This window comes from Falco rusticolus, chromosome 7, assembly GCF_015220075.1.
Source record: "Falco rusticolus isolate bFalRus1 chromosome 7, bFalRus1.pri, whole genome shotgun sequence".
NCBI classification, from domain to species: Eukaryota; Metazoa; Chordata; class Aves; order Falconiformes; family Falconidae; genus Falco; species Falco rusticolus.
Window position 1 is genome coordinate 40,007,846 of NC_051193.1, and position 24,916 is coordinate 40,032,761.

Sequence of the window (24,916 nt, forward strand, 5' to 3'; positions counted from 1 at the left end):
GGACATTGGAAGAGTCTCCCTTTTTTTTTTTTGTTTTTAATTGTATGAGACTAGAGCTTTACTAATACAGCTTTAAAAGTGGCTACAACTTCACATAGCTCATGAGAGAAGGGGAGAGTGCATTACATCTTTCCTTTCCAAAGTGTTGCTTCATGATTACCATCTAAACCCTGCTGGGCTGAACAGATTGGTTCGATAATTACATACAATAACTGCAGTGGGCAGGTAACCCTCAGCTGGCACAGGGCAGCTCCCCTGTGAGAACTTCCATATGCAAACTGCACTGATGGAGTGCATTAGGTACATCTTTCCTGCCGGTGCACAGGCCTGATTACCGCCAGCCAAGACTCCAAGGTTAGCATGTCAGCAGATTTGTGATGCATTAGGCAGGAATAAACACAGACACTTTTGTTCATTCTGACCAAAATTAAGGAGGACTATTTCACCGCTGTACTGCTTTTATATGAGAAATAATGCATTCCTCCCAATTGTACTAGAAAACATTTTAAATGCTCATCAGAAAAGCAGATATCCAATATACGCCACACAAAAGCAAAATACATTTATCTTGTTTCCAAGCTTATTTAATAAAAAGTGGTTTCTTAATCTTGATGCAGGTGAATTACATAGCAGCAGAAATCACACAGCATTCATCTGACAAAAGCGACATCTGTGCATCTGAAACTGAACAATAGAAGGAACCACAAATCACTAAGGTTCGTATTTTTCCAGTTTAGTTTACTCCCAGTATTTCCCAACAATTCTTCAGCACTAAATAAAAGAAAGATATGGTCATTGCCCTAAATAATTTAGTCAGGAGCTCCAGATACTTTCTTCAACACATGGTACTGTTAGCTTCTTGTTTTGCTCAAACTATCATAAAATACCACACAGAGAAACCAATATGCATTTACTACACAGAAAACAAAACAACAAAAAAACCCTCCAGCAGAACTGTGGACTGTGTTTCATTTACTTATACATGTGGGGAAACTTGACTCATGATATAAAAAATAAAATGTTAACTTTTAATATAGCAGACATCTGTGAGTTTTAGCCAGATACCAATACTGGAGACTGACTGAGATTCCAGAACAACCATGCTTATATGCAACATATAATGCACATCATAGCTCAGTTAGCTATATGAGCTGGAAGCACAAGAGAGTCCTACATTCTAAGAATTTATTTGCACAGAAGCTAGAAATATTATCTCCTATATACGAAACAGCAAACTTCAGAACACCAAATAACACTTTTAAGAAAGTATTACAGTAGGTTGTCCCAAAGGAATTGAAAAGTAGGTGTCTTAAGACCTGTTGTGATTAAAAGATCAGTACAGCCAAAATGCCATAAATACTCTATATTTGAGGTCACTGTCTTCTCAAGGGTGGATGCCAGACTGCATTTTTCTTTTCCATATTGGACATTAAGCATGCCAAAAGGAATTCAGCATGTGCTAGAAAATACAGGCTTTCAAAGGCAAGATGCTACTGATCAATGGTAAATTATCTTTATGGAAAGCAGTTTCCAACAGTTTGGAATTTATCTTTAAAACAGTCATCAAGTTGAGCTTCCTGTCACAGCTGAAAGTACATATAATTTTAATTGGCATTCTATGTTCTTCCTTTCTTCCTCTGTGTATCTATGTGTCCAGCCATTCTCAACTAGCACTGATAGTCTTCCTGTTCTCCTAGCCTCTCAAGGTCTGACATCCTCTGGAAGAAAGACCTAGTAGCATGAGTTCCCAAACACATATTCTGGGAAAGGAGACATCCTGCTGAAGAGCCTCCTTCCACTCATTCTTGAAGTGCAAAATACACCCTTGGAAGGAGGACAGACACAATCTATTCTTCTACCCTAGACTATACCATAGGTGTTACAAGGCCTAGGGAATAGAATGTAGAAGGAAGAGTCATCTGTCTGGTATTTGGTCAAAAGCAAGCAGGTTATGTCAACTCTGATTTCAAGCAAACAATCTTATTCTGTCTGGACACTAGCAGTAGCTGGCATGAAGTAGCTAGCATAAAGTTCACTGCACTACAAAGTAGACAACTGAAATTTTTGTTTTTATTCAAACAGGCCAGTAACACTCACTTTTCTTTAAGTGCTTAAAAATATTTGCGACAACTAAGCAAGCTGACCATACATAAGGTTCCTGAAAGAAAAAAAGTAAAATAAAAGAAACCCAATCTAAAAAACTAACTCCTAATTGATGCTAGTAAGTAAGAACCTACGGAAAATTATTATCCTACCCTTTGGGAATAGTCTTGACTGATATTGGCTAAATAAATAAGATTTTTGAAGTTTTATTCCATTGGAAATGTGCACCAGCCATCTCTGCTGGACAAGGACATTAAAGGTCACAGATGTTGGCTCTGCAGCAGGCCAACTTATTCAGCAAAGAAACCAGCCAACCATTAAAAACAAATATTTTTTTTTTCCCCCAAAGCACAGGTCTCAAGCCATGTTGATCCACGGGGGAACAGAAGAATTCATGCTAATGAGCTCTCCTTTTGGACAGATCTTTACACTCAGTGCAACAGAAAATATTAGTATAGAGACCATGGCTGTACAATCTTCATCAAAGTACTAACTAGGCAAAAAGTAAGAAAAGGTGGACATATATCCTCAGAAGACTTTAAAATCCTACAGCTTTTTTTCTTTTGTGCTTTTTCTCCATCTTTAACACACTGCTGATCATATCAGTAAGCAGGCAGAATTCTGGTACTATTATCCTGTATTATAATTCTCAGTTCCTAGGTTCATGCTAAAGGAACCAATAAACTGCCCACCTGTTATTAACAAATGCAAATAAACAAGTAATAAATGCAGTTTGAAGTACAGGATAATATGTATTGTTCCATTATTTGACCACGTTTTATTGTTACTATAAAAAACTAACATAAATGTTCCTTAAGGCTTAAAAAGATCTTACACTGTATTCAAATAGGAGTCCAAATCTAGAGTTTAAGGCTTCTTAAATACAAGGAATAAAATACCCCTAGACTACCACCATAATTAAGACTCATAAACCACATATTAGATCACAGTGAATTGAGTATGTGAACTCCAGAATCAGATATTTGGCATAACATTGTTTACTTAAAACTAAGCTTTTCACTAGTCACGGAAACTAATATGAAACAAAAACAAGACTTAATTTACCTTACATGGATTTTGACCCATCTAGAGTTTTACCAATTTAACAAAAGTAAGTAAATTAGCTGCATGTTCATCTGTTCAAATGTCATTACAACTATATATACGCATTCTATATACTTCAGTCAAGGTATTAGCTATTACCTATTATGAAAGTACACCTACGAACATCATTCTGTATTACACTAACAACAATTAGTGACATTCAATTAGAGAAATAATGCATAAGAGTAGGACTTAAACATTTCACTATTTGCTTATTTCTTACTGGATGTACTTATGACACCTACTTCCAATACTTATTCCTACTTATTTAACTCAAAAAAAATACATTAAAAGCAGCTGATAAATTTTTAGAGTAAAAACCTTTTGCATGGGATTTGTTTGCAAGTCTCCATTCTCTGACAAGCCCAAGTCAAGTACTCCATCATCTTTTTGCCCAATGGCCTTAAGACCTTGCAGAAGTATTTCTCGGAAATGCTGATAAACAGGCTTCTCTTCATAGCTCAGTAGCTTCACCTTTTCCATATATTTGGCTATTTCATCTAAAGAAACAGTACCTCCAATTAATTTCTATTTGAAAACATTTTAATCATTCATTTTTACCACAAGAGCCAGAAATTATGCATGCACTACTTATGCTATTTTTTGAAATGGTTATTTATAAACTCATAATTATGACTTTACTACAACACGATTTAGAAAAAAATTATACCAAGGTTCATTACCCAGTGATGACAGCATCACTGTTTTTTACATGTTCATTGCAATGAAGAAAACAGTCAGTCGTGAAAAATGTAATAGGCCAATCTTCACCAATGAATGCTTGTTTACATGGTTATTTCTTATGTCTATATTTTAAAATGTTGAAAAGGAAACTCAGTGTTACCTCAGAACTTTATCAGTTCAACACTGAAACATATAATAAAAAAAGAAACATTTGACCACTGAAAAAAGAGAAATCACATCTGACAGTGAAAACTCTTCTGATCACCAGGAGTAGCTGGAAATAACTAAATATTTAAGATCTCAAGAAAGTGTATTTCTAATAGTCAGGTTTAAAAAAAAAATCCTACTCAGCAAATCACCAATGCCAAATAGAAATGATCTATACTTCAAGTTTGCACTATTTTATGTTTCGATTCTCTGAAATTCAGTTGTGAAAAATCAACTTATACATCTTACGTTTGCAAATACTTAATACAGTCTTTTAATCAGAAGCAACATAGTGTCTGCAGTTCATATAACTGCAGCCAAAAGGAAGAGTCTAAACTTCTCTTAATCAACGATCTAACACATGCCACTTCATTGTTGCTGATAAGAGTAAGAAGAAAAATAGATAGAAACTTAAGTAAACAAGGAGGACTTAAAGAAGCAACAGATCAGGGTACAATGTCCAAGACAGGCTTCTCAGAAAAAAAAGCTGCTGACAGTCTGACACCTCCTCACCTTTTGCAGCAACTGAATTGATCTGTTTTTATTTGAACAGAGTAGCATAGACTTCCCTTGTACACACTCAACATGCCCCAAGTAAATACAAATTTCAGAGCTTCTAGCCATTCTCTGAAGTTGTGGACAATTTGATGGCACCCAAACAGATTAAAATAGTAAAATCCATCAAAGAAAAAAGACACTAAAACAAATTATTAGAGAACATTTACCACATGGTACAAACCAAAGTATTTTAATTTAAAATAGCTCCTCTTACCTGGTTTATTTTTCCCAGGAAAGCATTTGTCCATCAAAACTGAAATATCATCTCTACATCTGAAAAACAAAATTATTCAGATCTATTGTTTCTTTCAAAGTTTGAATCTTGCCCTGTCCTGATAAACTTCCTAAGTACATAGCTTGGGCTGCTGTCAGAAACAGGAAACACTACTAGGTAAAACTTTGGTATGACTTAGTACAACCATTTTTAGGAGTGCAGTACATCTGAGAACCTGATGAATGCCAGACAGGCTATTTGAAATAAGAATCAAAACCTGTTGAACAAAAACTTGCCATATAAAAGCAAGCAAGCAGAAGACTGAAGGGAAAAGAACTGGTGCATTTTAAGCTCTCACATACCAATCCCCTTGCCTCTTCTGGCTAGAGGACTCTTTCTCTACCTGATTATTCAGAGCAGATCCAGGACACTCTGTCTAGCTGATTATTCAGAGCAGATCCTCTGCCAAAATAATAACTGAGGGGAAGTGAGAGGGAGGGCTTCACCAACATTGGTGGAGGCCTAAGCGTTAAAAGTAAAGACAAGGAAGCCAGGAAACAAAAACTTGTTAATGAGACAGAAACTGCTGTGCTGGGACAGCTTTCTTCGTATTAAATACCTGACAACAGTTGAGCAGGGCAGGGGGGAAGATGAACAAATGTAACAGTGAGGGAGAAGGACAAAAAAATAAATAAAGAAATCCCACATCAGTAGCCTTCCAGCTGGAATGATGCTCAAAGAGATTTTAGATCCATCCACTTTTAGTACTAATCTCTGCCACTGACTTCAGAGTATAGTGTTATAAAGGCTACTCATACTCCACACTTCCCTTTCTGTAAAGCAGGAATAATGGTTACTTGCACAGCAAGAAAAGTGCTTTTTGGCTTAACCATGGCAGTACTCTAAAATGACAATACTGTGTCGGATAAGCAAGCATCTCACATATACAACAACAGCAGAGTAGTGGAAGTTAAGTTTAATTACAAGCCAAGGATACATGAGACACAATGAAGGGAAACTGGAGGTATACAAAACAACAGTCTACTTACCAAAAGGGAACATACTCAAAGTACAAAGCATTTCTAGACTAAGATATTTTCATTCGTATTTTCAATTTCAAAAGAGAGAGAAAACAAGTTTCTCACCTGATTTTGGAATCTCTGACAAAATTTGGATCTTTCAAATTATCCTCCCATGGTAGATGGCCGCTAAGCCAATGAATCATACAGTAACCCAAAATCTCCAGATCACCACGTCTCGATGGTGCTAAATATATATGCACACATAAAAAAAGAACCATAAAAGCAGCTAATAAAGTGCACACGGTTTAACAACAGTTAAAATTTGTAAATACATTAAGACAATAGAAAGCCAATGCCAACAATTTAACACTACTGTATCTGTTACCGATTTCTTTATTTTAGTGTGAAAGCAAGGTAGGAAAAATCCTACATCTGAATGGATAATTTTATTTTCAAGTTCTTTATCAATACCTTTCTTCTGTTCAAGGACATGACATGATGCAGCTACCCCAGTTTGGGAAGCTTTTTAAGTACTCAAGATTGTGGAAAAAATAGAGCAAGTTAGTGAAGTGATTCACTTTCTGTTCAAAACAGTTTTTACTTCCCTTCTCTAAAAAGGTAATAGTGATGAAACCCCACCTCCTGAAAAAAAAATATTCCATGATGCTGAAATATTTCATGTGGCCTGAAAACTGAACAGAGGACAACAACAGATCAGATCCCTAAGCCCTGCCCAAAAAACCAAATCCACAACCACATGCACACTGACAACAGACTACACTAGAAATATAAATGGGCAAATCAAGACATCTTTGTTCACATTCAGTTCTAAGCATGGGTGCAAGAGTTCATCCTGAAGTAAATAATAATTTTCAACAACTGATATTTTTGCAGGACACACTTCTATGCTAATAAAACAAAAAAATAATAATGAATAAAACTGGTGTTCACTATGAATCCTCAATGTTTAATCAGACATAGACCTGTCCTTTTCATGTTCAACCTTTTCTCACTCCCTGCCTTTTGATGTTCAGTCATTATAATTATAAAATAATATTTCATGTTGTTTTGTTTAAAAATCTTCCAAATATTAAGCTATAAACAAGAAAGAATATTGTGCAACTTTGCCAAATATGAAAGAACAGTATCCTTCTGACAACAGGAACTACTTATCTCCTGAAAGCAGGGCCTGTTTTTCTATCAAGATCTCATAAGCACTCTTCCGTTTCTACTTAGTTAATAAAAAAACCACACTAAAAATCTTAACAGTCTATAAATCAAGGAAGTCTATTTAAGAAAGTTACATGAAAAATACAGTAAATTAATATCAAAGTAAACGTTAGTAAATGGAAAAAAAGAAAGATGGCAGCATAGTCCATAGAGAAGAAAACCATATTTTTATAGATTCAGAAACCCGGTTGTTTACAAAACTCAATGCAGCAAATAAATTCTTTTGCATTTATGAAAAGGATGCACAAATGCCTATTGCTGAGAACAGTTTTACCTCCTTACCCACACCCTTGTGTGCATCAATACTGGTATATTCAATAGTTCCATCATGACACCTTTTAGGATCTTCTTTATATACTTTGTGGACTCCTTCAGGACAGTATCGGTAGGCAAGTCCATAATCCACCAAGTACACCTAGTAATTTCCACAAAGAATTCTAAGATTAAAGAACTATAGACACAAAAAATATGAAATAATAAATGTATAAGCATTCTCATAACTTCTTAAAAAGTATTAAAAATGGTGAGGTTTTCAACTTTATATGATCCTTTCTCAGTGCATTACTGAGATTACTACATATGATTTGAAAAGAACATGTCAGGTAGGTTTCGTTGTTTTCCATATAGCAGTTTGATCTGCAAGTCATTCCCTGTGATACAGAGAACAAAGTACAGTAAAATAGTCAGTTATTTTATAAATAACTGCTAAGATTATATGGGGGGAAAAAAAAGATGTAACGTTCATAGATTTATAAATACACTTACTGTCCTACTCTCTTTAAAGTCAGCTCTCTTATTTGAACATCACTACATACTATTACTTCTCACTAAGACCAGTTACTTTAAAAGAACTGAGATTACTTACTTCATGAGCTAAAACATTTGGGCAAGAAGACATACATAATTCTGAAACTCTAATATGCATTGTTTGAATAGTAAAGAGAGTTAAAAATGCAGAAAAATGGAAGACTTCTGTAAATCAGGTGGAACAATCAACACTTTAAAGACCAATTTTTCCAAGTAACAGAACACTTATCTGATGGATTTCTTGAACAAAGGAATGAGGTAACAATGCAGACAGGCAAACATAATTTACCAGTGTGCTATATAATTTTAAGCTTCCACCTGCAAATACCTATTTGTGAGTCAATTCTTTTTTAATCTTGAGAATTTCTCTAGAATATTATTTAGGCCAAATAGTCAATTTGATAACTGTCCAGCAAAATGCATTAGAAAAACCATAGAATATTAACTAGATATAAATGTCAAGCAGAAATAATGTATATATACATTCTTAAAAATGAGCTTCTGCTAGATTTCACAGGTTCAAAGCACTTCCATGTGTTGTCAAATAAAAGGTTTAAAACATGAGGAATAAAATGCATAAGAAATAACCTGATTAGGGTTCTTGTAACTCAGAAGAAGGTTTGAGGCCTTGATGTCTCCATGCACATATTCATGCTCATGGACGTATTCCAGAATATCAAGCTAACAAAACAAAACAGGCATATAAATGCAGTACCCCGCTCCACCCAGCAGAGGACCTGTCGTCAGCACAAAAGTGTGATTTAAGGGAAAGACTTATATGGGGAAGCCAGGCTGTAAATACCTGGTTTTTAAACTTACTATTCTCAGGCCTAATTGTAGCACAGTTTTATGGGAAAATCGCTTTGCATTCTCTTCATACATCTTCTGTAGATCTCTGCCAAATCTGTCCATAATCATAAATCGATAACTAAACGCAAGGGGGGAAAAAAGCAGCAAAGTTACTGAACTGAACTTAGCAAAGTATTTTAGCAATGTGTTAACTGCACAAATTACTGATGAAAACATGTCTCTCAAAAGATAAACTGCAGGTACAAAGAAAAGAAATATGTGGGAAATACCTGACTTTTTTTATAATGTATATCAGTTCTTAAATCTTTTACATCAGCTAGTTAAGTTTGTCCATCAAAACAACTGTTCTTTATTCCTGGCTAGTACGATAAAAAGTACTCACGGGGGAAAATATCTGTATTGTAATTCACTATAGATAAAACCAAGCATCAATTACTTACAGCAATTTTTTTTTTTACTTTATAAATGACCATTTCTTGAAATCTATAGATCTATAGCAATCTTTTTTTAACCTATTATTAAAAAAAAATATCTCACTTGCCAAAGGTGATCTGATATTCATTGCTATAGCCAAACTGGTTCTATTACTGCTGTATTAAATACTTAAATTAATACTGGCTGTATTAATGGAACTCATGCATTAAACACTGAATACAAAGAACAGTTTATGGGGGAAGTGTGGGGGGAACGACAATAATAATTTTTGTTATATGTACTTTTGCCTCTCGAAAGTCATGTTGTTTTTACATTAGATTAGTTTTAACGTCGAGATCTACTGAAACAAAGATACTTCTGACACCATAGGGCATAGATATCAACTGCCCTACACAGTGGTCCACACAAAGCAGCCTGACCTAATATAAGCTGCCAGAGAACTACTAAAGCGCCTTTGCAGCACAGCTGTTTAGAGAAAGCCCACTATGAAACAAGGACTGTTACGCAAATAAGCATAACATTCAAGACCAAGTAACAAAAACCCTTCGTGATATGGAACAATACTAAAAACTATCCCTAGATGTAAGACAGATTTAACATGAGACTAGAAGTGATTCTAGCTCACAGATTAAGTAAAAAAAAAAGCAAACTATCCCTAGGGAAAATAAAATACATTTAGAGAGACCACTAAGTCTTTTATACTTGTGAGTAAAAATACCCTTTAAGTGCACAGCACACCAGAAGAAGAAAAACTTTAAAGGTTGTCATATTATTCAAGGACTTACACATTAGAAGTTGACTTTATTTTAATTCAAATATGAAAAGCTTCTATCAGCATCACTGTATAACAGCAATGTTCAACAGGAATGAAAAATAAATCTAAGAATGTAATAGACACACATACAAAGAGAATACAGACAATATGCATCTACTCATCTATTCCTCAAACACACCCTGTTATGAACATGAAACTTCGTAAGAGAAATGAACAATATGAAGATAGGTAAAGTAAATTAGGTTAAAATGGATAATCGTTGTGGATGAAACAAATCCCAGTATATGCCAACAATAGATATGTTCACCTGTTTCCATTTTTTTCATGCAAGCCAGAACCCCAGTATCTTGGTACACCTAGGTATTTCAGTCTATGGGACTTAGTCCACTTCTGAACTGAAAATACAAAAAAGGATAAGTTCATGAATTCGCAATAGTAGAGACTTACATTAAAAGTGAGTACTCACATCGCTTACAGTTTCTGCATACATGTGAGCTGCTTATTTCATGGAAACTTGTATGCAAAGTACACTGGAAAGTTAATGACGCATCCATTGTAGGGACAAAGATGCAACTAAAGTTTCAATTTAGACAATACCATCAACACAACTATAAAGAACATCTTACCAAAACCCCCTAATTTTACTATATGTCTGATTTAGATTTCAATAATTTAAAAAATAATTTTGAATACGACCTAAAAAGATTCTCTTAAAGTTCAACCTTACTCCTGTAGGCTCCATTTTCCTAAATACTTGTAGTTCATTAAAAATATTTTAATAGACTGCTTACTTTCATCTGGCTTAGCAGCTCGCATGTAGAACTTTAACTCAGTAAAAAGAGGTCCATTCTGGCTGGGTTCCTTTAAGACAATTTAAAATTAGTTAAAAACTGCTGTGTTAGTGCCCAATAATTATTAAAAGCTCACAAAGCGTAATGTCCACCCTATAAAAAACATACTTTCCCTCAAATCCTCTACCCAGTGCCGATAAATTCAAAAGAATATGTTCTTTCTACAAAGAAAGTTGGCTCTAAAAACTTATTTTTATTATAAATTGCTTAACATTAAGGTATCAAAGAATCCTTTCCCATAACAAAAAATAAAAGAATAACAAATTAACTGAAATGTGTAGAAATATTACCAATAATTGGCAGCAAAAGTTTAGCAGAGAACATTAAACAACTTTTATTATATCAGGTTTTCCAGATTAAAGCTGGATTGCATCAGCTGCAATCATCACCAGTGAGCCTACAATAACATCTTAAATGATTTGATGGAAAAATCTTAAAAGTTAAATCCTTGCTGAACATGAGTAAGTTGTTCGTACATTAGTTGATCAAGGTAAAAATTACAGAGGATTTCACAATTTATCAAACTAAATTATAAGAACTACAGCTATTTGGACTTCAGAGTTTACCTTGTATTCAAGCTAACATAAGGTATTTCAGTTTCATTTTCTAGCAACAAATCTATGGTAATCATGCAAGCACAGTGCAAGAGAAATTGGTTTGAAAACCCCAAAGCTTTGAAATACTGCAGGAATTGCAAATGGACATGTACCTTGACTCTACATTTCCAGAATGTAGTGAAGGTGGAAAAAAAAAAGTTATTTCAACTCCTGCAACTTTTAACTGATTGATTTTGAGATAAGCTTAAGCAATTTATTTTAGTCTAGCTAATCATGTATGTCCCAAGTCACCTAATTTCAGTGAAAATACCTTTTTGGAATATCCTACATTTTAAACAGCTAACAACAAAAAAAAAAAAAGAATATGATTGGTGGCATGAAAGAATACAATCACATGATATTACCAAAAGTTCCAAGATATGTAACATCAGTCTCAAATGGTTTTAATTGTAACTTTTAAATGCAGATGTAGTGATGCAGAAATTTGCTAAAGGCCAGACTATACCACTCAGCTAATAGAGGTTTACTGCTGTCTGACATTAATGAAGCAATGTAAAGAGATCAAACACACTCATGCACATGGGCTTTAGTGTGCATCTGCTGTATTGGCTCAGAGGTAGAGTAGGAAGACTGGTCAGAATGAGAGCAGATACCAGCTTAGGCACCACTCCTAGGCCTGCAGTATGTATGTATATATATATTTATATAGCTACCACCTATCTCCACCTCATCTTCAGCAGCATTGCCCTGACAAACAATGGAGCCAAGACAAGAGTTTTCTGGCCCCTCCGTGTGGGACCAATGTTCAGACTTCAGCCATGAACTGGAAAAATAAAAACCAACCAGACCAACTGATCAATGCACATAGACTTTGGAACATGCATATTTACTTTCAGTTACTTTATTTATCCACTATGGACAAGTTAGTGATACAGAGGTTACATACAGAGAGAAGGGTTAAATAGCTGAATTCTTATACTGCAGTTATCTCAAATAAATGTTACTTGACCTATTCATTTGTTTCTGTGTAGCATAATCCATTATACATATTATTTTGATTCAATTTACACAGGTTTGAAGAATGTTATTTTCTTACTGAAATACAACAAAAAACTGTAGGTGTTAAAAATTCTTAAAACATTTTAATAAATAATTCCACAAAAAAATTCTGTCTCAGTGCTGAAGAAAATATATCTTTCTCTAGTCAGAGCAAATGCTGAAAATTTAGTATGTTTTCTTACTTGAGGGGATGGATAAATGATTTAACCACAAAACAGATCTTCATATTGACCATGAAGCAGTTTTCCCATAATACTGTTAATTCTACATATAGATAAAGAAATGCATACACTATGTTAAAAAGGCTCACGTAATAATGTCCAATATTTGCCATAGTAGTCATCTTATAATATGCTAAAACCAGAAAGACTTCAAACACAAATTTCTACAACTTCATGCCCAGGGTCATTCTAAACACATGATTTGCAAAACTGCAATTAAAGTTTAATTAGAAAAGATATCATAATGGAACAGATTACGGAGTATGTGTCGAAACCAAACAAATTTCTTCTAGTAGTACTTTAAGAATTCTGGTCTTTTTCAGTCAGCAATTTAATGACGTGTTATTAAACTCTGCATCCACTCCTGAACAATGAAATCTGAAAGGTCCACATGTTAAAAAGCATTTCTTTTTTTAATAAAAACTGTGATTCATTTCATACTGCCCAGACATCAATACTATAAGGATATGTCAAAAAGTAAGTCAATTTCCATCCTGCTTTAATAGCTTAATTTGAAGAACATAACTATAGAAGCACATATTTTGTTAAACACTAATAATTGTTCAAAGCTGTTGACTGCTTTGCTTCAGCTGATGGATCAACCAGCAATCACCCAGGCATCAGAAAACAGGCTCTTACTCATAGTTGTGTTATACTACGCTGTAGTGGCATAACACATTATGGGTCATTTGTGAGCGCAGCACAAAGACTGGGGCTACTCTTTATTGCCATAAAGACAAAATTATAAAAGACAAATTAAAAAGTGAGTAGTCATCTGGGAGATTAGCAATGGAGGTATTTACAAAGTGCTGCAACAAAGTGAATTTAGCATAAAAGCAACCCAGAAGTTACAGCAACTCTTCTTATATTCAGAGCCCAAAGAGAAGCTGCTGATGAACAGGTTTCAAAATCCAGGAAAAAGTAGAATAGCAATTATGTACAGCATAAAATAATGCATATCTGACAATTTTCCAAGCAAGTCAAGCTGGATTCTTCCATGAAGGGTTGAATGGTGCTCTGCTTCCTGATCAGTTCAAACGTGGCAGGAGCCAGCCATTAGGAGCTACTGCCTCTCATAGGCAAGCCACTACTGATAACTTGAATGTCTGTTGTCTGCCTCTAAAACAGGCCACAGCTTCTGCACAATGGACACCTCCTGCCCTCAACGCACACGTTGGACATAGAAAAGCAGGCTGCCACCATGCAACAGCTGCAGGCTGGGGCTCCTGGTCTATGGGGGATTCCTGCCCACAAACATCTAAGGCAGTAGCAGTACACCAATGTTGGAAGTGTGGTAGATGTTTACAACATAATCAGTAGAATTTTCAGCAAGGGACAACTTTTCAGAAAGAGGTTCATCACCAACAGTCTGAGCAGTACCAAAACCAGTACTCCAGAATTTCCCCATAGTCAGCAGATGTAAATATCAAGAGTAAAGGCACATACTGACTAAAATGTATTTCATTCTACATTAACCTGATCTTTTAGTTTAATAAAAGTACAGTTTTGGTATTTCCTTTTGTCACATAAAAAATGAATGGTCTGGATCTACTATGGCTATTCACATATTCTTAGGCTTTTTCACTAAAACTGTACCGGGGAATCACATATAATAGTAGGTTCTATACAAAATAATTTAGCAAAATGTAAGAAAAAATACTTTATACCTTGGTGTCCTGGTTTTGGCTGGGATAGAGTTAATTCTCTTCCCAGTAGCCACTATGGGAGCTATGGTTTGGATTTGTGCTGGAAACACGGTTGCTAATACAGAGATGTTTTCTTTATTACTGAGCAGGGCTTACACTGATTCAAGGCCTTTTCTGCTTCTAACAGGGCCCTGTCAGCCAGTAGGCTGGTGGTACAAGAAGTTAGGAGGGAATAGGGCCAGGACAGCTGACGTCAACTAACCAAAGGGTTTTTCCATACCATACGACATCATGCTCAGCTATATAAAGTTGGGAGAAGGGGAGGGGAGGATGTTTGGAGTCATGGCATTTCTCTTCCCAATTAACCATGAAAACATGATGGAGTCCTGCTTTCCTGGAGATGGCTGAACACCTGCCTGCCGATGGGAAGCGGTGAATGAATTCCTTATTTTGCTTTGCCTGCATGCACAGCTTCTGCATTACCTATTAAAACGGTCTTTATCTCAGCCCACAAGCTTTCTCACTTTTACCCTTCCAATTCCCTCCCCCATCCCACTGGGGGAGGTAGCAAGTGAGCAGTGGTGCAGTGCTTAGTTAAACCAGGATTACAACCATGGCACTTAGGAAGAGACCATTACAGCCAAATCAAGTTAAATAACTCTTTTATTTTAAGATTAAAACCAAGAAAATTTCAACTAATAAAAAGAGTCTGCTGATTTGCTACAATGGGCTAAAAATGAGCTATGAACAATGCTTTTTGTTCTCTCTAATCATTAGGTTAAAAAAATTATGTGTCAGTGCCATTTTAATTCAACAGAAATTAGAATACATATGTATTTTACGATAAACTATTCAAAGGACTTCATATCTGTTGGGACCTCAGGAATCAAAGTTTTTCTGTTTCTACTCCCAAGCCATCTGTCAGCTTACCTACATCCAGTGGTGAGCAACAGTTCACACAGACTCACCATTGAATCACATAAATTCTCCAAAATCTAGCCAGATTTCATTCATTTTGTGTTATTTGGGCTGTTTACAGGAAGAAGCAAATGAAACAGAATCCGATCCATTTAATGAACCTTTTCCAACTTGCTGATATTCCATTATCCACCCTCATAGAGGAGTCCCAATTCTCAGCAGCATTCTTCTATATCACCACACTTACTTTTATTTTAAACAGCACTATGCAACTGTATTATTTTCAGCCAGAAGATGTTTTAAATTACACATGCTGTTCTAGAACAAACATTTTCAAGTTGTGAAGTAAAGATTCAAATGCTCTTACCACTTTTGCAACATAAGGTGCGTCACCGCCAACTGACTTTGAAGAATTAACATCAGCTGTTAAAAAGGAAGGAGAGGAAACTGTCATAAAACATACAGTTACAAACAACAAAGCAATTAAGTACTGATGTGAACATGTATCTGTATGTTCTCTGGTAAGAGAACTACTCTATATGGATATGGTCTTGCATTCTCCCTCCTGTTTGAGGAAAACGGGCAATTTACTAAATAAACAAGTTCTTTTTTATTATTTAGGAACTTTTTCCTAGTCAATAGCATTACTTTCTTTTTCCAGGACTATGATGAACATACACAGTGGACAAAGACGAAAAACACATTCTCTACTATTTTGCTATGTCATACATGCAAAAGAGACTTTCCATTGCCACTAAGCTGTTGATATTTGTGACAGAAGGCAATACAGGTATGAAGGGCAAGTTAGGCAAGTACAAAGTACAGGAACAGTCAGGGGCACAGCTTTGTGCTAATGATGGGGAGGAAAACTGAAAGCAAGATTTGGCTTGTACAAAGCCAGAAATCTTAACATGAAGAACTGCACAATTTGAGTGAGCTGGAACTCCAGTCTCAGTAAATGTAGTAGCTTATTGAGCAAGGCTGAATAGGTAGTAGAGGGCAGCTGCTTTGGCAAGAAGCCACCCATTGGTCTTGTTTTCCTTCTTAATCCACTTATGCTGCAGTCTGTTCATTTTGAAATCAGGATAGATTATTAATAATTTTTTTTTCAACTCACTATGAACTCAGTGCAACTTTTTCACCAAGAGGAGACAGATCATAAATCCATAGCAACAAAAAACCTTACCATCATGATCACATTAACTTTCATCCCTTCAAAATTGTGTGGAAAATTAACAGGGGCAATCAAGTTTTTTGGACTCCCTGAGGTATTCTCAAGACCCCTCTTCATCTGTTCAAGTAACAGAGATACTAAGTATGAAACACCATCCACTAACAGAAGTTTTCCTTCAATTCGATAAACAGCATTGCAAACCAAGATCTGTGCTGATGCCTTAAACTGTAAAGTCCAAGATTTCAATTTATTTTGAGCATTGGTAAAAGTATATGACTTATGTCATAAGTTCACAAAGCAATGAAAAAGTCACAAGCAACACCGAAGTCAAAACCAGCCAAAATACTGGCTGATCAGTAGCCTCAACAGGACAGACAGTTTCAGTTCAGAATTTGTGAAAAGGACACTCACGTGAAAATACTTTCTTTCAGCCAGACCAGAAATCAAGTTTAAATAAATACTAAACTATCATTTCACTGCTAAAAAGTAATAAAGATTTTGGTTTAAAAATTGAATGCACTACCATTGGAATCTCACACAACCACAGTACTTACAATGACCATTTATGCGCTCCTGGAATTTTTTTCCAACACCATGAACTAAGTTAAGGTTCTAGTAAAAAAGATCACTTGAAGACACTCCGCACTTCTAACTTAGGTTCAATTTTTCATTGCTTTGAATAAGGATAAACATCTCCCTCTCCATTTTAAAGCATTATCAAAGATAACTACACTTACCAAGATACAGCCGTCCAAAGCCTCCTTGCCCTATAGGGATACCTAATTTCCATTCTTTTCTTGATGTATCTGCTAGAACCTCCCCCAGAGCAAACACTTCAGCAAGTTTCCTTTTTGCAGGGGCTCTTTTTCCAGCAGTCTTCTTATAAGGCATTTTCCCTGGAGGGAGAGGAGGGAAGGAAAAATAAAACAAAAGCTGAGGTTACACGCTAGCCAGACTTACTTTATGTAGAAATTTATTAGAAGCATGAAAAAGTATGGATTGTTTAAGTTTTAATTTGTTACTACAAAAATACTTTAAAAGAAATACAGTAAGTAGTTTTATTGGCATGAATTCTAAGTGGAAAACCAACTAATTTTTCCAGGCATCACATAAAAATTTGACAGCAAAAATCTTCACAAGAGAAACCTATTAGAAGACCCTGTATAATACATGCTAGAAAAAAATCTCAGAATCTATTGCACTTAATCACAACAAATCATAGGTCTAAACTTAGGAAAAAAGTAAACTATTGAAATAAAGTTCATCGGTTTTCCTGGAAAGAAACTTGCATATTGAAGAAGTGTCACATAGTCTAAGTCTTCATTAATAATATGAGGAATTCCTCTTAGCTATAAAAAATACCAAAAAAAATTAAGCCATTCAAATGGGGTTTTTTCTCCTACATAACTGCATGCAACAGAAACATTGTTGTTCACAGGGCAGCATGTAATAGATCATCATCAAACTAGCACACAACTACCTAGTTTGAGAACATAAATGTAAAAAAATTACTGTTGCCTTCTCCCAGCCTCAGGTCTCAGGTAAGCAATAGTTCCGGAAATAACATAAAAGCCCTCAGGAACCAAACACATGCATCTTTCTGCAGAATAGGCCGCATTTTGAGCAAATAAATGTTTTGAGTTTTTAGCAGTCAGAGTTTCATTTGGGAAAATAACTTACTGAATATGCAGCCACAATAGGGCAAAGAGTGCGCTGGATCTCTTTACATTAAAAACATTCATGATTTGTTTTACAATGAACTGATCCTTCCTTCTAAAGTGTGAAGATAAAAGTCATACAAACAGAGCCAGAGGAATTTTCTAAAAGATATGGTTCTGATTGGTGAGATTTTAATAGTATTATTTTATTTTGCGTGGGGAAGCAGGAAGGAGTATTAATACAAATTCAGGAAGTTTCTGGATAGCAAAATAACTTTTTCCCAGTCTAGCTACAAAATTCAATAAGCCTAAGCCAAATGCAGTTACTTAACATCAGTTTTCCTCTTTTAGTTCCAATGCTCCTCTAGGACTTTTTTAAATTTCCCAAATCGAAAATTGCGTAACTACAAGAGTTGTTTCAAAAGTGCTCCCCACTTTACAAGTCTCTTTTCTGACTAGGTAGTATCTTTAGGAAATTTTCTTCCCCAAATAATGTCTATCACCCAACTAACATCTGAAAAGAGCAACTCATACTCATTTTTCTACTTACTAAATGCAAGAATAACTGTCGAGTTCCGTGAAAATGTTATTCTGTCTGCTAATACTCAAGTGTGCAGCTGTGACTCACCAAACCCCTTGGGGTGGAAAGTCACTGAAAAAAGCTCAACAATGTATGGAACAGTCCATCAAGATGGGCACAGTGACACGCCCAAGGAGATCTGGAAATAATGCAAAGGAGCTCTCTTTAGCTCAACACAAAGGGAACGGGTGGGTGGCCTTTGTTTTGGGTAATAGCTAAACAACAGTTGAGTGGAGCTCAAAATTTTGGAGTGGATCAAATGATACGTAAATGTCTCCCGAGTTAGCCAGGCCAGTAACTATGAGGCTCAGCCCAACATAAGAGTATAAAAAAATAAACAACCAGCAAAAGAATTTGCAAGAGATCAACAACTTTGAGCTGGTTTCAACCAAGGTATCCTTTTGTGGTAAGTGGGGACACCAGCATTGTGACAGTAAGCATATTACACAGACCAGCAAAGGGAATCACATCAGTATTGTAGCCAAAACATGTATTGCAATTGCTGTATTTTGCCCAACACCGCTTACATTTGTATTGTTTTCAGCATATTTTGTAACACTCTCCTGCATCAGAAATCTCATATAGCATCAACTACCTTCAAATAAGTAAAATTTTACATTAAATATTACACCCTTCGTACAAGAAGATCTAAAAGAACCTAGTCAGACCATACTGGACTGTGGCTGCAAGCAGTCTGCAGACGCTACAGTCATTCAATATAGAAATAAACACAGAATAGAAGGTGTAAGAGTCCATGCCAAAGAAAACTTCTGCTTTTTCAATGTCCTCATTAATCTGAGAAGAGTCTCAGTGTCACATCCGAATACCTATTGTGGTTAAACAAAAAACTTCAACAAAATGGTATTACAAAACACCCACATCACAGGAAGAGACTGGTATTCATCAATACCTACACTGCATAAGCTTCCTCATTATCACAAAACAGGATGTTTTAATTTTGCATTACTCTCCCATATTTCCACTTCTATACAGTAACATTCTTCCCTGTAATCAAGATACTTCTTCCCTGTAATCAAGATACAGTTTTGACATTTTACACTTAAATTTTAAGGCTAACTTTACCCACAGCTCTATCCATACCCCATCTTCAAGAAACTCTTCTCTCTATACCTCTTCAATGTTTGTTGTGGGTTTTTTTAATCTTCAAGGTGATACATACTGTACTGTCTTAGAGGAAGGTTCTTCCTCCAAATTTTCTACATAAGAAAAATGACACTTCCAAAAACCAAATGCAATTCCAGCTAGCTCTGCTAGGACCATACCAATAAGAACATAATGGTGTCAAAGTGCCAGAAGGAACAAAGAGTGGCAGGACTGTTGATACCACAAGAACAGGTCAACCTTTTAGCAGCTTCTCAGGACACTCAGATCAAGAAAAAGATTAAAACAAAGGACAGGCTTAAACCATTTGTAGTGGTAATAGGATAATAAACCAGAAGCCTACAGCCCCAAGACTGACTCAGATAAGGAGAAACCTAAAGTGCAAAAATCAGCAGTGTTACTTAATGACTCAGATGTGGGACAACATCACACTCACTATCATCTAAAGGGTACAAAAATGTATACAAAATAAGCATACTGTCCTTAAGCTAAGAACAGTACAAGAGACATGAAGAGGGCTTGAAGGACTGCATCCCTTGACTCTCTGAATTACTACAATTCCAGCTAGACTTGGACACATGCGCTTAGGTGTTTGAATTCTGGACAGATTGCTGCCCAGTAAAAGAAAAATTTGTAGCCTCTGTTCCAATAAAACTAGCAAGTCAGTGAAGTAAAACTATTGATATGCTTCACATCTTTGACACTCACAGTGAGTCTCTTGATAGTAGCCTTGGTTAAAAGGGAATAAAGTTTATTTAAAATAGCTCCTCAAGAGTATCAAAGAAAGAGCTGGTGTTTCCCTTTTTTTTTTTTTTTTAATTCCTTTTTTCATTTAATGTGGTCAGTAATTGTATGCCTGAAGGTATTTAGTTAAAAAAAAAATAAAAATTAATCACAACTTCCCTTTATCCATAAAAGCAAAAATTCAAAATGGACATAAGTTTGAACGTCCCCAGCTGGGAACCCTGCCCTTAACAAATACACTAGATACACATACATGGTTTCTTGGCTGTCTATATTCATATCCGTCTGTTAAGATGGCACTGTGCCTACTTACAAGTTGGTCAAACTATCAGTAGGCCATAGGTTCCAAACACTGATTGCTTTCACTGGGCAGCATGCACAATACTAAGCACTCACTCTTTTGCAAAAAAGCTGTTATCCATGGAAATATTTAAGCAATGGCTGCACATGCTTTCCCATTTATTTGGATAAATCCATTCACGGATCTTCTATTGATTGAAACCACAGACACCTGGAGACTGCAAAAATTTTCTACAAGAAAAAATAGAACTGGGCAAAACAAACCCCACCAAATATAATGAAAAAAGAAAATTACATCTTCGTGCAAATTCTATCATTCTGTCTGCTTTTCAACTCATGATACAGCAAACATGAAAGGTTTGTCAGGAAACCTACAAACTAGCAAGCATGATGTAGAGGTCCCTACTGTAATATTGCACAACTGGAATAGACATACTGCTCCCTAAAATCACTTTTAAAAATGGACACACACATACCAAAAAATTAAAAAAAAACCCAACACCTTAAACTTTCCTGCATCTCAATTACTTCTCACTAGTAAATGGAAATATTTTATATCCCACGGGTACTGTGAAGCTAATTCATTACTGCCTGCAACCATGCTGAAGTCCTTGGAAACAGTGCCATAGATGTCAAGTACTGTACTATCATTCAAGTATCAAACAGACCTGACCCTACTTAGCCAAGGTATCTGACAAGAACAATTTTCAGGGTGCATGACTGTAAACAGCAGTGTTTTATATGGCTACAATATGCTCAAAACAAAGATTTTTCTACTAACAAGTATGAATAACAGAAGTCTATTTGTCTAAACTCTCTCCAAAAGCCTCTTAGTACCACAAAGGCTATCTCTCCTGCTTCTCCCTAATAAAACATCCTGGAAGAAACTGAATACACTGTACTTGAGATACATAGACAATTTTGCATCAATAGTGCTATTAGTGGCATTATTCTTACAAATGCTGTCTGCAATCATTGCTACTCTAGCGATACTTGAACTCTTACAATAAATATGAATAGCCACTTCTCAATTTTTGTTGGCAGCCATTCCCAATAACTCTGAAATTAATGTAAATCAAACTTATTTTGAAGGAAGTATTTCTGCTGTGTGTCAAGTCAGACTGGTGTCTTCCTGATCCTGTTCTTTTATTCTCTGGATACTGCAATTTTTATAGTTGTTTTTCTGAGTAGGACCTACTTTCATTCTCAACACAGAGAAGGCATGCTGGCAACCTGTGCTCCTCTTTGTAAACAGGTAGCTCAGCAAGACCTGAAATCTATGCATCATTAACAGTGTTCATCAGCCACAGCAAGACATCTAACTGCTTGCAAAAAAAGAAATAAAGACAAGCAGAAAACAAAAGCAAGTTTTTGCTCAAGGAGTGGCAGGGAAAGAACATGACGGTTTAAGACTTCTGAAAACTGTAAAACTGTTTCATATGAGGGACCACCAAAGCAGTACCTGAAGTATCACTGACTTGTAATACCAAGTGAGGTAGATAGTGAGCGTGTTCTTGCTTAAGTTGGACTGTGACTGACTGGTCTATCATTGTGTTACATTTCTGACTGCTGCTATAATCTCACTTCCTGGCTATTAAGACATATGGCAAATAATGGTACGTATGGTAGAAGAGGTACTAGGGTTCTTTCCCCAGTAAACAGGAAAATGTGTTTTTAGACAAAATGAATACATGTACATTGGTGGACTGCAATTAATGGGAAGCATTTCATCATAAGACAAACAGACTATTTTTTTTTTTCAAACACACCAATAACTTTTTAAAATTCCAGAATACAGCTTGTTCAGAAATAGGAAACAGGCATTTACAAGAGAAATTACTGTGTTACTAAGGTTCTCCTGAAAACCCTGAGCATCACCGAGAGAGTTATTGCAATAAAGAGTACAGTGAACTTTTTAAGGTACAAAATCATCTGTACTCCAAATCACCTCACCACCAAACCAACAGGAAGTACCTATGCATGGGAGTTAGACACTTAAAAGGCTTTTTGATAATTTGGCACACTGCATAAAAATCAACAGCTCTGAAATTCATTAGGAATCCTACATCATTTGGGGATTATCCCCAAAAATTAAGTGGACAGCTTATTCCTACAGAGGAAGACAAAAGTCTTTTGACGTGGCAATAGCTACAGAACGCTTCACAACAGCTTTTATATTTTTGTTCATGATAAGAAGGGCCTATAAATTCCCTATGAATTACTAGAAGGCTTAAGCACAACTTGAAAACCAAAGAAGATACAGGGTTTACCCTACCTGCAATTGTGTAATTTTTGAACAAGGAAGGAGAATGGCAAAAAAAAGGAAGTGAAGAGAGACCACAACCACTGACAAAAACTAGCTTAGCCCCGTTCTTACACAACAGGCCTGTCCTGATCCTAATATTGAAGATTTTAATTTGTGATTTGTAGGTTTGTATTAAAAAAAACCCAATTACGTTTACTTTAAAACAAAACTCAGGAATGCCTCCCAACCAAGATGGTAGTTTTTTTGGTAGCCACACCGGGATGCTCCTGAAAGCGACAAACCTCTAAGTGCACCGAGTATAGCTTTCACTCCACCTACCCCACCTAGTCTTAGAGCTAAAAAGAATAACCACGAAAGAAAGCAACTGAGGCCCCTGCCACCAAAGGCAGCTTTAGAGCCAACAGCCCATGAAGGCAGAGGAATGTGGGTGCAGCAGACCCCAAGGGTGAAACTCAGGGGAGCTCATACCCACCTCCCCCCATTCTCTCCCTCGCTGCTGACCCAGCGAGATGCCTCCGGCGCCACGGGCTGGGTCAGGAGAAAGCGGGGAAGGTGCTCTCCCCACCCGCGAGGGAGGCACAAGATCCGAGCAGGCCCCGGCGGTACCACCAGCCTCCTTAGCTAGGGAAGCGGGAAAACCCAGCCGCAACCCGCCAGAAGGGCCGGGGACGCTCAACAGGCCGAAGGGGAGGAGAAACAGCGCCCCAAAACTTGCCTCCTAAAATAAAAAACTACACCACAAAAGCAGAAGCCTGCTTCAAATACCTCCTCCGTGCCCAGGCCCGGCCGCCGCTCCCTCCGCCCTGTCCGAAATTCCCGCACTGCGAGGGGCCCTGAGCGCCCGCCCGCCCCGGCGCCCACCTGGCAACACCGCCCGCGCCCGTTGGGCTGCCACGCCACGGCCGCCCGCCCTCGCCCCGCCTCGGGCGCGGTGCCTGCTGGGAAGTGCAGTCCGTGAGCTGCGCGGGGGCCGGCGGCGGGAACGGGCTACACTTCCCAGCAGGCACCGCGCCAAAGCGCGCCAAAAGCTGAGGTGTTTCGCCGGGGAGCTGTGAGGAATCTCAGCGTTTGAAGCTGAAATAAGTTTAGTAATGCCAGTGTCAGGCTGATGCCGTGTGGTGATAACCCCTGTTCAGGAAACAGGGCAAGACACAGGTTTCCAGGAGGCAAGATCCATCTTGTGCAACAGATGCCTAGGCAAAAACTGACCCCTCCAGCCACCGCAGCACCAGAGCCTGCAGCTGTGCGTTACTTCATTACATACCATTACATACGTCCTGACTTTACCTACTTTCATACTGTCAGACCTTTTCTGATTTACCCTACTACTGATTTTACCTATCTACTGATGGAGTTTTCCCTGCTCCAAAGAAGCTTTTTATCTGCCCTTTGGCAAAGTCTGCGTTTAATTAGTCCTGACTGATTTATTTTTTTTTTAATGGGATCTCTAATACTTAGGTTGTTCAGAGTACACAAGAACATTCTGCAAAATTAATTATTACAAAACTTTATGGAAAAAAGCCCATGCCTTTGTAGGGTCAGCATGGATTCTGACTGCTCTGATTCTCTTTCCTCTCCTTTTCTTCAAGTCAAATCACATGGTGTTGGTTCATCTAGCAGGTCTGATCCAATCATCTGGTATCACTACATAGAATCAAAGAATCACGGAATAATTTAGATTGGAAAAGACCTTTAAAATCATTGGGTCCAGCTATAAACCTAACACTGCCAAGTCCACCACTAAACCATTTCCCTAAGTGCTCCATTGACACCTCTTTCTTTTATTGTTGGGTACAAGTATGGGCACACCCACATTTGCTTCTGCCAAGCGGTGACATAGGAGACAGGCCTGGAAAATTAAAGGCAGGCCA

General features: G+C 36.9%; 1 protein-coding gene across 2 annotated transcripts in view; it reads right to left on the reverse strand.

Annotated features, from left to right (window-relative positions):
* The window catches only part of VRK1 (VRK serine/threonine kinase 1), a 36,244-nt gene extending 12,329 nt beyond the window's left edge, over positions 1–23,915 (reverse strand). The window contains exons 1-11 of one of the 2 annotated variants that reach the window (XM_037395642.1): positions 23,811–23,915; positions 17,113–17,271; positions 15,569–15,624; positions 10,741–10,810; positions 10,257–10,344; positions 8,749–8,857; positions 8,518–8,610; positions 7,405–7,537; positions 6,016–6,136; positions 4,871–4,929; positions 3,529–3,707 (exon numbers count right to left, since the gene is read on the reverse strand). In XM_037395642.1, the coding sequence (XP_037251539.1) occupies positions 3,529–3,707; positions 4,871–4,929; positions 6,016–6,136; positions 7,405–7,537; positions 8,518–8,610; positions 8,749–8,857; positions 10,257–10,344; positions 10,741–10,810; positions 15,569–15,624; positions 17,113–17,266 (1,062 nt within the window). In that variant the 5' untranslated portion in view covers positions 17,267–17,271; positions 23,811–23,915. Of the gene's footprint in view, positions 1–3,528; positions 3,708–4,870; positions 4,930–6,015; positions 6,137–7,404; positions 7,538–8,517; positions 8,611–8,748; positions 8,858–10,256; positions 10,345–10,740; positions 10,811–15,568; positions 15,625–17,112; positions 17,272–23,517; positions 23,671–23,810 lie in introns of those variants that run through there. The other variant, XM_037395641.1, reaches the window with a different exon arrangement.
* Positions 23,916–24,916: the final 1,001 nt, after the last annotated feature.